Source organism: Falco naumanni, chromosome 11 (assembly GCF_017639655.2).
Source record: "Falco naumanni isolate bFalNau1 chromosome 11, bFalNau1.pat, whole genome shotgun sequence".
Lineage (NCBI taxonomy): Eukaryota > Metazoa > Chordata > Aves > Falconiformes > Falconidae > Falco > Falco naumanni.
The window spans coordinates 8,681,683-8,697,969 of NC_054064.1; the positions used below are offsets into that span (position 1 = coordinate 8,681,683).

Here is a 16,287-nt window from a genome sequence, read left to right on the forward strand (position 1 = left end):
GTGCTTTCTCTCTATATAAAGATCACATTGTTTTTCAGGGTTTGATGCTACATTGAATCTGAGGAAAAAAGTGTAGTCACATAAGCTCTGAAGTTTGGATGTGTGAATTTTTACAGTAATTGTTTAGCTCTCAGTACATAAAGTGGAAGTGTTCTTGCCTTTGTTTTGCATGCAAGTTTGTATCATGTGCAGATAGTTCACTAGGTGTAGTATCTTAATGCAGTAGAAAACAGTAAATCTAAAACTTGTCAGTTGGAATGTTGTCATGAGTTAGCTTAACCCTGGTACTGTCTTGGATCCAATAGGATCGGGCTCCAGCACAGTCTTCTATACATGAAAGAGGTGGTCCTGCTCTTCATCCAAAATCTATTCTACCACCGGTAAGAAAGATTAGAATTGTCTTATTTCCTAGAGTTAAATTCTTTAATGCTGTGGTGGAGGGATTTAGACTAAGAAAAGTAAAAATATGCCTCACGCTAGGGATAAGTCTTCTCTTCAAGAAGAAAATGGTCGTAGTGTCTGGGACCAGTAAGAATGGGATCCCAGCAGCAGTTGTGCTGCTAAGTGTGTAAGAAAGCCTCATCTAGTAAGTTGCACATGAAATGCATGAGAACTTCAAGAGCTTTCAGTTATCCAGCCTCATTTGGGAACTAGAAAGGAGAGGGGCATGAGAACAATGCTGGAGGGCTGGCTGCCAAGGCAGACGGGGAGATGAAGTCCCAACTGAAATGTGTACGTACATACATACGAGTTTTCAACAGTCCTTATTAAAATCTCTGTTATCCTGAGCTACCTTGAATTTCCTTGGCTCCTTGGGGGACTTTTGTGTGAGATCTGCCCTGGGTCTCTGTGATTGAGAGCAGGCTGTGACCAAATCTAAGAGAGGTTGATAATTTTTGCTATCACTTTGCCTTGGTGATGGTAAAGACTGAATCTTTACCTCTCCTTCCTGAGCTTGGGTTGCATGAGTCTGAACTGAAGTAGGAAGGTGGTGAGGGCTTGCTTCTTCCAAATCTTGCTTTTCAAAGGTGTCATGCAAAAACATGTGTAGACAAATAGTTAAAATGCAGTATTTCAGCTGGCTGTTTATATAATACGTGTTCAGCTTGACTTAATTGATTTTAATATTACAGCACCCTCCTCCCCCTGATCGCCAGTTAGGACCTGGAAGGCAGGGACCCTTTCCCCCTAAACCCGTACCAGATGAAGATGAAATTTGGAAACAGAGGAGAAGACAGCAGTCAGAGATATCCGCTGCAGTTGAGCGAGCCCGTAAGCGGCGGGAAGAGGAAGAAAGAAGAATGGAAGAACAGCGAAAAGCAGCTTGTGCTGAAAAGCTAAAACGGTTAAATGAGAAATTTGGCTGTGTGTCAAAACCCTCCCGGGAAGACCCTCTGAAAGAGAGAGAGAGGGAGAGGGAAAGGGAGAGAGAGAGGGAGCGGGAGAGGGAGAGGGAAAGGGAGAGAGAGAGGGAGCGGGAGAGGGAAAAGGAGAGGGAGTGGGAGAGAGAGCGAGAAAGAGAAAAAGAGAGGGAGAAGGAAAAGGAAAAAGAGAGGGAAAGGGAGAAGGAAAAAGAAGAAAAAGAAAAACTGGAGAAGGCAAAAGAGCAAGAAGGGGAGAAAGAGAAAGAAAAGGAGGTGGAAAAAGAAGAGAAGGAAAAAGAAAAAGAAGAGGAGAAGCCAGCACATGACATTCCTGAGCCTGTAGAACCTGTGGCCACACATGTGGTAGAAAAACAAGAAAGTGAAACCAGAAATAACAAGGAAGAAAAAGGTACGCTTGCATGCAAGTAGGAGTTGTCTGTCTGAAAGCTGAGCCACAGAGCATAATTATAATCTAGGAGTCTTAATTTGCATACTTAACCCATGCATCATAGACCATGGTTTTTCCTGGCACATTACAGCTGCTAACTGTCCTTTGAGCTAGACCTGTTTGCCCAACTCATCAAAATGTTAAAAGGAAAAATTGAGTTCTGTGATTTAGACTCGACTTTGAAGAATACAGAAAGAAAAGCAGGCTTTGTTTACTTGCTAAATGAGAATTAGCAACTCATGTTGCTACAACTCAAAGTAAATTATTTCAGATCTTCTGTTCTTCCAGCAAGCCTAGAGAAATAGACACAAAGAGCACCTGTTTAAACTTGGTGCGTTATTTGTAGTGGAACTTGAATGCCATAGGAGAACTCTTAGGCTGTGCTTAATAAGGTTGTGTTATACTTTAAATGTGTAAAAGTGATTGTAAAACCAAACCTTGGTTCATAAAAAAAGTTGGTTTAGATGTAATGTGGTAGCATTAATGCAGCACTTAAGTCACATAATAGTTGCAACCTGAATGCCAGTGGTTGATTACCCGGTGTATTTGAGTTTGAAAGGGAGACTTGAGATGTATTAACAACAGTTGTTCTGAAGGGTTGTTCTTAACTTTTCTGCCTTTATTTTAAAGGTTTTGGAAACTAAGACTGTGAGGTTAGAGAAGGCAGACTTTTCATTTTAGAACAAAATCCTTTATCTGACATGGTGGTCAAGTTGTCATAGTTTTAAGATTTACCCTTGTCTCCCACATGTGTGTGGTTTTTTTTTTCAGAAGATCAAGCAGTCTTTACCCGACAAGATAGTGGTCGGAATGAGAAAGAGATTTCACAGGTGACTCATGAAAGTGAGCCAGATTCAGGATCTCAGCCTCGTCCTGCTGTTTCCTCAGGCTATTCTAAACAGTTCCAGAAATCATTACCACCAAGATTTCAGAGGCAGCAGGTAACTAACCAATTCATTAAAAGAAGGAAATTTATTAAAAGAATGATGTCTTCTGCCTTACTCTAAATAACAATGAAAGCTTAAGTGTTGGTTTTTGGTATCTGTGATGTCGGCTGGAATTGCTCTGCATGAAACATTTACTGTTGCTTGCAAAGTATGTAAGTGAGCAGAAGGCAGGAGAGGCTTTTAAAACTGACTGATTTTGCATCAGTTGTTGCAAGTAGGGTGTCTCCTGTGGAACCTGGGGTCTGATGATCATTGTGTCTGCAGCTTTTCTTTAAAGGGTGTGACACAAATGTGGTTTGGACATGGGTCTCATGGTCTGAAGAGCACTTTGCATTAAATGACGTGCATGAAGTCATCACGTGAAGGTGGTTCTGTGTCTTGTCAGAAAACCAGCAGAACTGGAGCTATTCTAAATTGTCCAGTCTGGTTTTTTCCTAGCTCAACATGATGCATGTTTGCAATTAACTTTCAGAATGCTTAGTGTCCTGGAGATCATTGTACTACTTTTTTCCAAGGGTTATTTGAATTCTGCTCAAATCCTCATCATAACATAAAGTCTTGTAATACTGTTTTCTGTTATGCAGGAGCAAATGAAACAGCAGCAGTGGCAGCAACAGCAGCAAGGTGTCCTTCCACAGTCTGCTCCCTCACAGCCTTCTAGTGGCCCTGTCCCACCTCCCCAGCATAGACCCCTGTACCAGCCCATGCAGCCACATCCTCAGCATTTAGCTTCAATGGGCTTTGATCCACGCTGGCTTATGATGCAGTCTTACATGGACCCACGAATGATGTCAGGAAGACCTGCAATGGATATGCCTCCTATTCATCCAGGTAAAAATCTGGCAACGTTTTTTGGCTACTGAACTTGGTTTTGAAATAGAAATCTTTCCCTAACCACACTATGTATTGTAAAGGTGAATGTGGGTGGGCTTTCTAAAAAGACAACTACATTATTTCATTGTTTGAGACAAAATAGATTTTAGTAATACTGGCAAAATGATAGTCATGTGTCAATGTATATCTTTGACTATAAATCACAGCTTTCACACTGCAGACATGTTAGTGACAGTTAAGGATGTATTCAAAATGTCAGCATAATCTTTTGTTAAAGCTGCCATGAGTTAGGTTGAACTGAGAAAAATAGTGTATTTACCATTAGTGTTTCATTACATGTTAGCACTTGACAGTACATTGCTTATTAAAAAAACCCCATGAAATATTGTTGATTTTATATTATGTATTAGCACCTCTGCAGCCTTACTAAATTTGTGTTTTCAGATTCTTGGCACTAAAAAGTCCTTCTTAATTTGTGGAATGACTATCTGACTCACAGTTTGGAAAGCTCTTGTGCATAAATAATGTCTGGCATGTAATGTAACGGAGTTACTTGCCCATTCCCTTACTCCTCATTAGCTGGATATCCTGAACGAGTGCAAGGAATGAACGGAGGAAATGGCAACCTAAGCAAAGACAGTGAAAACTGCAGAATTCCTTTAAAACATTACCAGAAAAAAGGACCCAGAGTCCTTAATATGTTGAGTACAAAAAACCCCCACCTGTCTGTACACTCATCTTGCCATTTGCCATATAGATCTCAGAGCAGAAACTTCACAAGTTCACAGGTCTGCAGACCTAGTTCTTCCCATTCTAGTGGAAGCAGACAGCTTTTCCTTTTGTTGGTATGTAGGGTACTAGTGATGAATATGATTTAGTTATTCTAAGGTCAGCTGGTAGTGAGCAGACATTTGGTTTCAAAAGCAGGAGGTACAGAGGAAGGGAGATCAGAGGAGACAGAATAGCATTGTTCTGTACCTTCCAATATGCTTTGTCTTGCGATAGTTTTCTTTGCTAATGATAAAATTGTTGAACTTAAATCTGTCACAGGAATTATGCCTCCCAAACCACTGATGAGAAGAGACCAGATAGAGGGATCAGCAACTAGTTCAGATTCATTTGAACATATAGCTCGCTCAGCAAGAGAGCACACTGTTCCTTTGTCAGAGCCCCGCATGATGTGGGGGTCAGACCCATACCCCCATGCAGAACCTCAGCAATCTAGTTCTCCTCCTAAGGTGTTAGAAGAGCCTGATGATTTGAGGTAAGCCTGGATTACTTACTCCTGCACATCACTTTCCCAAACCATACGTACTTACAGACTTGGCTGTGCAACTTCTGTTGCAAAACAGTTTAAACTGACTGAGTTATAGCTGCTCTTCACACAGAGCTTTAAAAGGAGTTGTGACTGGGGGTTGCAGTGTACTTCACACTGTTGCATAAAACAAGACGCCTGCTCTGTAGTAGGGTGTAGAAAGAAAATTTACATGTTGTTTAGAATCCTTAACCTAATCTGATGAACGGTGAATATCATAATATTTGAATTTTCAGTTTCATGGAACACTCCTACAGTGTTGTCCTGTTTTCCGTCTGCCCTCCGTCATCCTTATATCAGAGAACTTCTGATCATGTGTATTAGTTTCAAAAGTGGTGTTTTAAGTACAAATAGTATAAAAGCACACAGTCAGTTTTTGACCTTTGCTGCATGGTGAGTGGTCAGGAAGGCATCATCTACATCTTAAAAGTACCCCAAAATTTTTGCGGTACTGCTGCCTAGGTAACACTTGTGATACTAGCCTGCTAACTAGGGGGCTCCATTTGAAATTGCATGTATAGCCATTAACAATAATAGATTCGTATAGCTAATTTGCACATTTGACACTGTACTTTTAACCAGGATAGAATAAAAAAAGGATTAAAAAAAAAGCAACCTCTACAAGTTACAGCTGCTATGAGAATTAATACTTATAATTTCCTAGAGCTTACATTAATCCTTCCTAGGAAATTATTTTATTTAAGTAAATATTTGAGTAATTTTTTTCCCCTCAGCCCTAACATTCTTGAATGCTTGCTGCTTAGGTCTGAGGCACACTTGGAGCAAGAACGAGTTGCTGTCCCTGCCACTGCTTATCCTGTAGAACACAACCAATTGGACTCTCATCCAAAGACAGACTTTTTCAGAGAATCAGAAGTAGAAGTACAGAAGTTCCCAAGCAGGCCTTTGGAAGATGTACAGCCTCTCCAGACTGACACACCTAACACTGCAGTTAATTTTGAAGGAGTGAATGAGAAAGGTACACGCAGCTCTCCGGAAGAATTGGTGCCTGTGGGGGAAAGTCACTCTTCTCTAAAGAGAAGCATTTCCCATGGTTCAAGTCACTCTCTAAAATCAGAAGACCAGAGGAATGAGACAGCAACAAATATCTCTAAATTAAATAACAGGCCTGTCGAGACAAAGGAGACAATTGAGAGACTCGAGATTAAGCCAAAAAAAGAAATTTTGATCAATAATAGAATGTCAGAAGGACCAAAACCTGAAAAAACTTTCAAACCTAAGTCTGAAACAAGATGGGGTCCTAGGCCAGGTTATGGCAGGAGAGACGAAGGCGGTGATAGACCAGTAAGAAGATCGGGTCCTATTAAAAAACCTGTGCTTAGAGATATGAAGGAAGAGCGTGAACAGAGAGAAGAACGTGAACAGAGGAAGGAGAAAGAAGGAGAAAAGACAGCTAATGAAAAACCTAGCAAGTCTGAAAAAAGTGACAAAAAAGAAGCACCTCCAGTGCCACTGCCTCAGGCTGAGCCAGACACATCTGCCTCCAGCAGCACTCCTCTAGCTAAGAAGATAACCCAGGATGCTGCTCCGACACCAGCAAGCCAGGAGAGCGGTCAAACCGAGACCGCAGCTAAAGCTCCAATTCAGCCACCCACGCCTCCAGTCCAGCAGCCGCTACCGGCTGCCCAGCCTGCCGCTCCGCAGCTCCCCCCTGCAGTGCAGCAGCAGCCCCTGCCTGCTCACCCAGCAGCACAGCAGCAGCCCCATGTTCAGCAGCCAGCTACTGCAGTGAAGGAAGAAAAGCAGACTGAGAAGGTCGTTAGCAAGGAGGTTGTAGAGAAGCCACGCTTAGAAACTAGGCCAGTAAAAAGAGAGCCTGGCTTACCCCCTAGGACATACTGGAAAGAAGCTAGGGATAGAGACTGGTTCCCAGATCAGGGATACAGAGGCAGAGGTCGTGGGGAGTATTACTCTAGAGGTCGTAGCTACAGGGGTTCTTACGGAGGACGTGGTCGGGGCAGTAGAGGCCATAATAGAGAGTACCCACACTACAGAGATCCTAAGCCTAGAACAGAGCATGTGCCTTCGGGGCCTGTTAGGCAAAGAGAAGAGAGTGAAACTCGTAGTGAGAGCTCTGACTTTGAAGTAATCCCAAAACGGCGGCGACAGCATGGTTCAGAGACAGATTCTGACAGCGAAGTTCACGAAAGTGCAAGTGACACGCTGCTTTCAGACAAAGACAGTCTAATCAAAGGCAAGCACCCAAAAAGAGAAGAGAGAGCTGATGGCAAGAAGCCTCCAAAGCCCCTGTCTTTCAAACCTGAACACAGTATCAGAGTAGACAGCAGATCCTTAGAAAAAACATACATAAGAGATGATGAGAACAAACCCAAACCAGGATTTCTTCCTAAAGGAGAGCCTTCTAGACGAGGCAGAGGGGGAATGTATAGACGTGGTGGCAGGGATCCTGGGGGGCGTCCTCCACGTCCATCCACAATAAGGAGACCAGCCTACAGAGACAATCAATGGAACCCTAGGCAAACGGAGATCATTAAACCAGAAGACGGGGAACCTCCAAGAAGAAATGAACATTATGGTCCTATACCAGTTGATAAAAGGCCTCCAAAATTTGAGAGAAAGTTTGACCCGAATAGAGACAGACCACGAAGACAAAGGCCGGCTCGGCCTCCAAGGCAAGATAAGCCACCACGATTCAGGCGCCTAAAAGAAAGAGAGGCCGCCTCAAAGATAAGTGAGGCTGTAACCAATTCATCAGCAAGTGCCGCAGTTAGTAATGCAGTTAATGAGCCCTCCAACACTGCTCTGGATGTGTCAGGAAGTAAGACACCAGACTTGTCCAACCAGAATTCTTCAGACCAGGCAAATGAAGAGTGGGAAACAGCATCAGAAAGCAGTGACTTCAATGAGAGGCGTGAGAGGGATGAAAAGAAAACAGCAGATGCAGCAGCACAGGTGGCTGCAAAGGCAGGAGAAAACACTGGAGCTCCAAAAAGGGAAATAGCCAAAAGAAGTTTTTCTAGTCAGCGGCCTGGAATAGACCGTCAAAACCGACGTGGCAACAATGGTCCAGCTAAACCAGGGAGGAACTTCTCGGGGCCTAGGAGTGAGAGACGGAGTGGTCCTCCACCCAGAAGTGGAAAAAGAGGGTGAGTACCATATTCTGTTAGGAAGCACATGTGGTCATGATCTTCTGTTGTCCTCTGTGGTTCAAAATCATTAGCAGTTATTTTAGATCTGTAGAATGGTAGAAAAGAGGGCAAAACCAACACATGAACCTGTGGCTATGTACTTTCTGTTTTTTCTGGTTTTATACAGACACTGGGAACATGGAGCTAAGAGCAAAGTATTCTTGTATGCACAGTGTTAAAAATGCCTAATTAAAAAAAAATAAATTGTAGTGCTGTTTGAGTACAGCTGTATTTCTCAAGATTTGGGTGTAAGGTGCAATGTAATGTGAGCGGGTTTGCAGTTAATATGTAAATTGCTGCATTGCATTTTGCATCGATCAACTAAAGGGACAAGCATGTTGATGAATACTTGCTGTTGAGACTATACTTTGTTTCTCTATGCTAAATTTGACTGTGAGTTGATAATTATTTAATGTTACTATTTGCTCACTGTTTTGTAGCCACAGTGCACAGTAGTCTCGTAAGTGGGAGGCAGGACAAGACATTTATTAGTTGAATGCTTACTGTGTACTGTAGGACTCTTGTGCTTGTAGGTTGCTGTACTGTAAGTTCAGGTTTTGACTGGGCTTTAAAAACTTGTGACCAGTGCTTTAATTTCAGAGTTAAAACTGCTAAGAATTCCTGTGACTAGTCACTTAAAAGTGATGTTGAAGCAAAAATTGGGTACTCAAGGTTCCACAGCAAAGTCAGAATGCTGTGAATCTGACTCTTATGGCCTCAGATAGCTTTTAGCAAGTGAGCCTGTAGAGCAAGTATGTTGTACCTTGTTTGTATTTGTTCACGTGGCATACTGTAAGCTTCTGTTGGGTTTGGGTTTTGGGTTTGGTTTGTGTTTTTTTTCCATGGAAGGCCCTACAGCAGTTAAAGTATACTGAAACTGCGTACTTTGAGTTTTGGTACCTCTACATAGGCCAAGCCAGAGGTGACCTTAAAATTACACTTTTTTCCTATGATTCTTTTTTGCAGTAGGACATTTGATACGTCCACAAAACAGCTTTTACTGTTAAGCTGCTTCTCATTGAGGAGCTGGAAGTAAAAGTCTGTAGCCTACTAAGAGCTGCACAGTAGACACTTGCAGTCCTGCAATGGGATCTGCATTAGATTGTTAGCTCCTTCCTGAGTGTCCTCTGTGGCTGGTCATTAATTTTCGCCATTTTCTTTTTCTAATACAGGCCATTTGAGGAGCAGACAGCAGCTGTGCCTGGTGTTGATCCCACCAACAACAGTGCTTTACATCAGGAGGATGGAGGTGTTACTGCTGCAGGACAAAAGAGTGCTAAGGATCCAAGTGGCAAAAAGCGAGAAGAACCTAAGGCTGGTCCAAAGAAGCCTAAGGAAAAAGTGGATGCCTTGTCTCAATTTGATCTTAATAATTACGCAAGTAAGTGTTGATAATATGCTAACAAGAATTTGTAATCCTGATAACTTTGCTGCATATAGAGCTAGATATTTGAAAACTTAAGAAAGAGTGATTATTTTTTTTTAAACACTAGTATAATTGTGTACTTGAGTATTGCTACATTTGTCGTACTGAACTAATAATGTGTGTCTCTAAAAGGTGGCACATCTCATTGTGTGGTTTTTTGCATAGATAAGAACAGTTTTCCATCATGTAATCTTAACTGTGTTGTTCATATCATTGTCCACCACGTTCTAATTTGCCTTTATAACCTTCATAAGCAAAAGCAGTGGATATCATTGCTAAGCTTACAGCTAGTATCCAGGAAGGCTGTTCATTATTCGTTACTATGTTTTAGTTCTTATTTCCTGGAGAGTCTGGTACAGGAACCTCCCATTTTTCAATTCTTAAAGAAGACTGTCCTTGTCTTCAAGCTGAACAGCAAAGCACTTGGCAAGCAGAAGCTTACCTTTAATCAGGGCCACCATCTGTGTCTGTGGAGAAATAGCTTCCACTCTAAAGCAGATTTTTGGCTTGGTGCAGTGCATCTGAAGCTGTTAAAACAGCAGCATCTATACCTTTCCTTTTTCTGTAGGTGTTGTGATCATTGATGATCACCCTGAAGTGACAGTAGTTGAAGACTCCCAATCTAACTTGAATGATGATGGTTTCACAGAAGTGGTGTCTAAGAAGCAACAGAAACGCTTGCAAGATGAAGAGCGCAGAAAGAAGGAAGAACAAACAGTGCAGGTACAAGACCAGCATTTATAGTGGGAAAGAGCTCCTTGCAATATGGGGAATGTTGTGAAGTGTGCAGAAGCTTCCTTTTGAAGAAGCTGTATTTTCACCTTATAACTAGATAGTTGTATTTATATTAAGTTGTTCGCAATTAGTAAATTAATTTTCGCTTAGTAGTCTTAGGATTCTGTACTTCCTGATTGGGCACTGTCAGGCGGGTGGAACTGGCAAACTGAAAACACATTTTTCATACTGTGATAAATGATTTATACTACTGCTTCGTCTATCAGTTGATTCCAAAAGAAAAAGGGATGAGAAATTGTTCCTGTGGTTAAATACCCCTAAAAAAAATAAACTTACTTAAGATGGGGTTAATCAGTTTGCTTTTTGCTGCTATACAAAATGTACAGTTGGTGTCAATACAGTCTGTCAGCTCTAAGAATAAAATTGGCTTCTGCTTACAGGTTTGGACCAAAAAAGGATCAAGCGAAAAAGGCAGAGGTCAGAATTCCAAGCTCCCACCCAGATTTGCCAAAAAGCAGCAGCAACAGGCAGCTGCTGCAGCTGCACAGCAGGCACAAGCTCAGGCACAAGCTCAAGCACAACCTCCATGTACAACGCAGACTCCAGGTCAGCCACAGACTCCAGTTCAGCCACAGAACCAGGCTGCAGGAGGGACAGCCAGCACAGAATACACAGTGTCAGGCAAAGTTCTGCAAAACACCCAGGCTCATAATGGTCTCGGAACTGAATTATGGGAAAACAAGGTGCCGTCTACAGCAGTTCTAAATGACATCTCCAAAAAATGTAAGTGGTGGCTTTTGGATTTGGGGTGGGGGCAAGTGTTACAGTTAGTGAATGCTGATTGCCAGCTCTCTCTGTTGATGGCTCATTTCTAACTGCAAATGTATTTTGCGCAGGGAGTAGAGGGCAGCATTCCCAAGTGCAGTGTTGTAACCTATAAATGCCACTGAAAAGATTTTTGCAGTGTGATACTATTCCGTATTTTAATGTTGTTGTTACATTCTTCATTCACTATGAATGAGCAGCTGCCACTCCCTTCAGGAATCTCTGTTTTGTTGGGCTTGGTCATGCTTCCAAACATGATGGTTGCCCCACTTGAAAGCAGCTGAATAGGTGGCATTTTGTTAACTACTGAATAGGTTAACAACTTCTTAACCAAAGCTTATTTAATCAAGAAATCTATAAATTTTTTTTAACTCTTTTCTTAACTGTCAGTGGGACCCATTAGCCCACCTCAGCCACCTTCGGTCAGTGCTTGGAACAAGCCTTTGACGTCTTTTGGTTCAGCTACATCTCCAGAGGTAAGAATGAAGGGAAGAAGAGTGAAGCTTACCCAAATTATATCTCATTGAGATTGGGTACCAACTATCCGTTTATTCAGGTGTGCACATACTGAAACTATTATGTGTAGAATTCTATGAAGGCAGGAGATAGTACAGAAACACAGGATGCAGGCTAGTGCTTTTATGATTGCAGCATGGAAAAACTGCTCTCTTGAATCTGTGAATGGCTGAGTTTTTATCTATTGATAGCTGTTATTCGGTGTTTTTTAAAGTAAAAGTATTGCCTAGTTTGCATGTGAACATTTGTGTACAGTTCAGCAATGTAGACAGAAGCAGGATGTCTCCAGGGAACTAAATTTCTTTTGTGTCTCTTTATTAAAAATCAGAAGCATCTACTGCTTTTAGTATCTCTAACTACATTAGCTCTGCTTATTGTGTGGAATTTGCATAGCCCTAAATTTTACATTTAAAGTCTTGTGGCTTTGTTTTCTTGGGCTTTTTTGGTTTTGACTTTATTATTTTAAACTGTAAGAATGTGACGTAACTCTCTTAGGAGACCATTTTGACTGCATAAAAGGAGATCTGGAAATCTTTTTTAATTTTGTATTGTTCCTCTTGAATTGAACATTAATTTTTGAAACTTCAGGAGAATGTTGTGAACCTGAATCTGGAAGTTTTGATACTGCACTTGTCCCTTCCCCTTTTTCTACCAGTTTATCGTCTTGGTCTTGTTTACATACTCCTTCACTGCTTTTTTTTCTTACTCTTGAGCTTGTATAAATAGTAGGAACTTGAGGAGGAGGAAGTGTACATTCCTGCATTGTTTACTCTTGCAAATCTGTTGCAGTCACAAATAATAGTTTTGCTGGCAGAAGATAAAAGTACTCTTTTAGTGTTTTTTAGCTGAGCATATTTTGTGCTCATTTCTGAACCACTGGCATTGTACTGATCTAGAAATCATTTTAAATGTGTTGAATGTTTCCCTTTTTAACTAGGGGACAAAGCCTGGGCAAGAAGGTGGAGTAGATCTTGGCATAGAAACTATTCAGTTTGGAGCCCCAGCTTCCAGTGGCAGTGACAATGAAGTTGGCCCTGTACTTTCTGAGAAGTCCACTGACAAGCTACCAGAACCAAAAGAGCAAAGACAGAAACAGCCTCGAGCTGGACCCATCAAAGCACAAAAGGTAAAAGGTCATATCTTCAGTATAAACTTTTTAACTTGAAGTTCAGCCAGAAAGAGGTTATAAATGATGAAATAGTATACTCATTCAGTTAGGACTGGACCTCTAAAAATTGCATTGCCCTTTTGTTTCCTAAAACAATCAACATGTTGCTTCTTGGGGAGAAGGTGGGGAATTCGGTTCAAGAAGCAAGTGTAAGTAAGCAGCATCGTAGCCCAGCAGTTTGTCCATTGGCTCTCTGCTTGGAGCAAGGGATGTGGCTGCAGCAGAGATAGGCGTATGGATTTGTGATAGTTTTGTTGGGAGGCTGTGGATAGGATGGAGTATTTTGGTGGTGTTTTGTAGTTTGGGGTTTTTGGTTTTCTCTTGAGCTTGCTTCACTCGGGCTTTGAGAGCTGTTTTGAAGCAGTCATTCTTTTTCTGCCTTGAATAGATCTCCAGTTTCAGTAGATCTTGCCGCCATGCCTGCCTTGCCCCCTCTAAATGATGCATGGTGCCCTGCTTAGTTTTGTAGCCAGATTACGAAGATGAGTAATACATCACGTTGCAGGAAAAGAAGTGTTTTGTGGTAAGAGGGGAATGTTAGAGCCACTAATTTGAAGTTTCAAATTCAAATGTACAGATGTGTAGATAACTGATTTTTTTGCAGCTGATCTAGGAAGATCAAATAGGTAATCAAATTTATCTCAATTTTTAAAAAAAGCATATCGCTTGCACTCCAGAGATTTAGGGGCTCCGTTCATTTGTCATCATCTTGTGTTTCCATTGTTACCACTCATATGGAGCCATACTTTCTCCTCCTGTCATTTAGATTATTACACTTGGTGGTCTTTCATGTTAATGAAACATACTTTCCTGTTATTTCCACCTCCAATGCATACTTACCTGTGCATCACTAGCACTCAGCATCAGCATTTTACTCCCAGAAAGAGATGGTTATAGCAAATAAACTTGGCTGGTGACTTACAGAACCAGCTATTTCAGTTCCTCTTGATGTCTGAGATTTGGCAGTGGTCCCGCTGTAATTAAAGCCCTTTTGTCTTTCTAGAAGACCGGGTGTTTCTTTGTGTTGGTTGTGTTTGGGGGGTGGGGGCGGGGGGGGGAGTGTCTCCAAAAAAAGCTGAAATCTAAACGTGCAGTCACATGTAGGATGAATTTAACCTCTGCTACATGAGGTCCTCCATGGGAGTGCTGCAGTTCATGGGTTTTATTGCAAAATACAAAAAGCATACAGCAGAGAAATACACAGTAGTTAATACTACTAGTGAATTGTAGTAACCCAGCACGTTCAAAACCTGTATCTCAGATACACTAGCAGCATGCCTAAAATGCTCTCAGGAAATCATGTAAAGATACTGAACTCTAAAGTTAAATAAATATATAGAGAGTCAGTCTGCTTCATACTGTATACAAAGTTCCTTTTTTTCTGCTTGGTTATAAAGACTGTTGTAGATTTTGTTGAAAGACAAAACATGTGACTAAACGGTAAATTAACTGGAGATTAACATTTTTGTGGCTCTTCTGAATGAGAGGGCTGTAATCCTTTAACTGTCTTGATGACAAAAAAAAAATCCCAATAAACAATTCCTACACACCCACCACCCCCATAGCAATATTGTTTGCTATGAAGCCTAAATACAAACTTATGTTCAGGATTGGAGGTTAGTATTGTTGGACTGATATGGGCAATGTGAGAGGACCATACCTGAAACAAAGCAGTTTACCTTTCCAAGTGTGACCTTAAAGTGTCTGGAGGATTTTCTGCCTCTGTAAACTGTTAGAGGAAAAAAATGCACGGGGTGAGATGAGTGTCGTGTTCCTGATTGCTGCATTGGAATGCTCAGACATCTGGTGCTACTGGTGTTTTCTTCCTTTCCTCTGAAAGCTAGTCTCTGCTGGCCTCCTGAGGGTACCCAATACCTTTGGGAAACTCCACCCTCCCCGAAGCCCAAAGGCATTGTGTTGTGAAGAGTCATCTGCTCCTGAAACAGCTGGTTTGTATTTATAGAGACAATACCAGCAGCTTCTGTCTTTCTGCTATCAAAGCTTAAGGAATAGGATTTTCAGGACTGCCTTTAAAGAATCATTGTGCTGCTCTGTAGTGAAATGGGCTGAGTAGTCTCAGCCAGAAAGGATGTGGCTATTCAAACAGCAGAGCATTCAGGTTCCCTGGGGCCCTTCGTTCTGCTTTAATTCAGCTGCACAGAAAGGAACTACTGAATTGCAGCAGTTATTCCAGCCATGGTGTCTGCAATATAAGGCAACACTTGTGTGTAGGTTTGGGGTTTTTTTTGGATATCCCCTTAGTTCACAATTCCTAGGGAAAAATGCTGCCAACATCCATACATTGAGATACCTTCAAATGAAGGTAGAGTCTTCTGTTCTAGTTTCCTGGGCCCTGTAAAATCCTGATTCTCTGAAAATTAAAATAAACCTGTATGTATAAGAAAAGCACAAAAAAGTATAGAAGCCACAAGACTTCTTATACATGAGGAGAGTCAAACTGGCTTTCTTCTGTAGGTTTTAACTAGATCCTATTCTAGCTGAACTCTGCCACTACCCATAAAACATGTATTGCTTGAAAACAGTGTAGATTCCTCCTGTTCAAAATGAATGCATTTCATGTACATACCAGTAACTTAGTCTCAAATGATTTATCTGTTAGAAAATGCTTACCCTTCAGGAAAGCTTTGTGAGATTTAGGTTTAAGCCTGTTAGAATATTCTTGTGGGATAGGACATGGGAGGGAAGACATAACTGACAAATTAACACTAACTTAGCTTCCAGACTTGAGTCCGGTAGAAAACAAAGAGTATAAACCTGGTCCTATTGGGAAAGAGCGTTCTTTAAAGAACAGGAAGGTGAAGGATGCCCAACAGGGAGAACCTGAGGGACAGGAGAAGCCATCTCCCACCTCTGTCAGAAGTCCAGAACCTGTCACTGCAAAGGAAACCAAAGCAGCAAGTGAACTGAGCACGGAAATAGGAACGATGATATCTGTGTCTGCTCCAGAGTTTGGAACAAACACAAAGGTAAGAAAAATAGTAACAAATTGCTGAGCACTATGTGTAAAATATGATTACATTGATGTCATTGACACTTGGTTGCCTGCGGTGGGTAATTACCCTGACAGCAGAGTCCACTGGATAGCAGATATGAAACATATTGGTACTGCTTGAATTAAACAGTTCTCCGGAAGCAGTACAAAGACATGCTGTTTGCCATACCCCTGTACAAAGATCAGTTTGAAAGTTTTTAGACTGTTTTTGCTGCCTTGCAAATGTGAAAACTCTGTCCTGAGCCTTGCTGTAGAAAGTGTGGCACTGGAGCCTGGTACAGGCAGATTCTGTAAACTCAGATATATGCGATATATGCAAGACGAGTGCTTGACTTTCAGCAGAGAACTGGAGTAAAGTGGTGTGTGCAATCGTTGGTTGAGTACCTGGATGACCTGAAGCTGTGAATTGAGTGCTGTTCTGTGAAAAAAGAACTCTCTAAAGCAGGAATATTCAGTGTACCTGAAGGGTCTGTATGTCAGCTCTTGTTGGCTTGGATATTGTCAAGGTTTCCCTTGCAGAGCTCCC

At 41.6% G+C, this 16,287-nt stretch overlaps 1 protein-coding gene across 19 annotated transcripts in view; it reads left to right on the forward strand.

The window, feature by feature from the left end:
- PRRC2C (proline rich coiled-coil 2C) overlaps positions 1–16,287 on the forward strand; it is a 75,673-nt gene that overhangs the window by 31,954 nt on the left and 27,432 nt on the right. For 16 of the 19 annotated variants that reach the window (XM_040610338.1, XM_040610347.1, XM_040610351.1 and 13 more), the window contains exons 11-22: positions 306–380; positions 1,134–1,773; positions 2,584–2,753; positions 3,344–3,590; positions 4,644–4,857; positions 5,673–8,036; positions 9,251–9,459; positions 10,073–10,227; positions 10,680–11,022; positions 11,455–11,540; positions 12,518–12,706; positions 15,484–15,735. In XM_040610338.1, coding sequence (XP_040466272.1) covers positions 306–380; positions 1,134–1,773; positions 2,584–2,753; positions 3,344–3,590; positions 4,644–4,857; positions 5,673–8,036; positions 9,251–9,459; positions 10,073–10,227; positions 10,680–11,022; positions 11,455–11,540; positions 12,518–12,706; positions 15,484–15,735 — 4,944 coding nt within the window. The remainder of the gene's footprint in view (positions 1–305; positions 381–1,133; positions 1,774–2,583; positions 2,754–3,343; positions 3,591–4,643; positions 4,858–5,672; positions 8,037–9,250; positions 9,460–10,072; positions 10,228–10,679; positions 11,023–11,454; positions 11,541–12,517; positions 12,707–15,483; positions 15,736–16,287) is intronic. The other 3 variants (XM_040610345.1, XM_040610340.1, XM_040610354.1) reach the window with 3 other exon arrangements.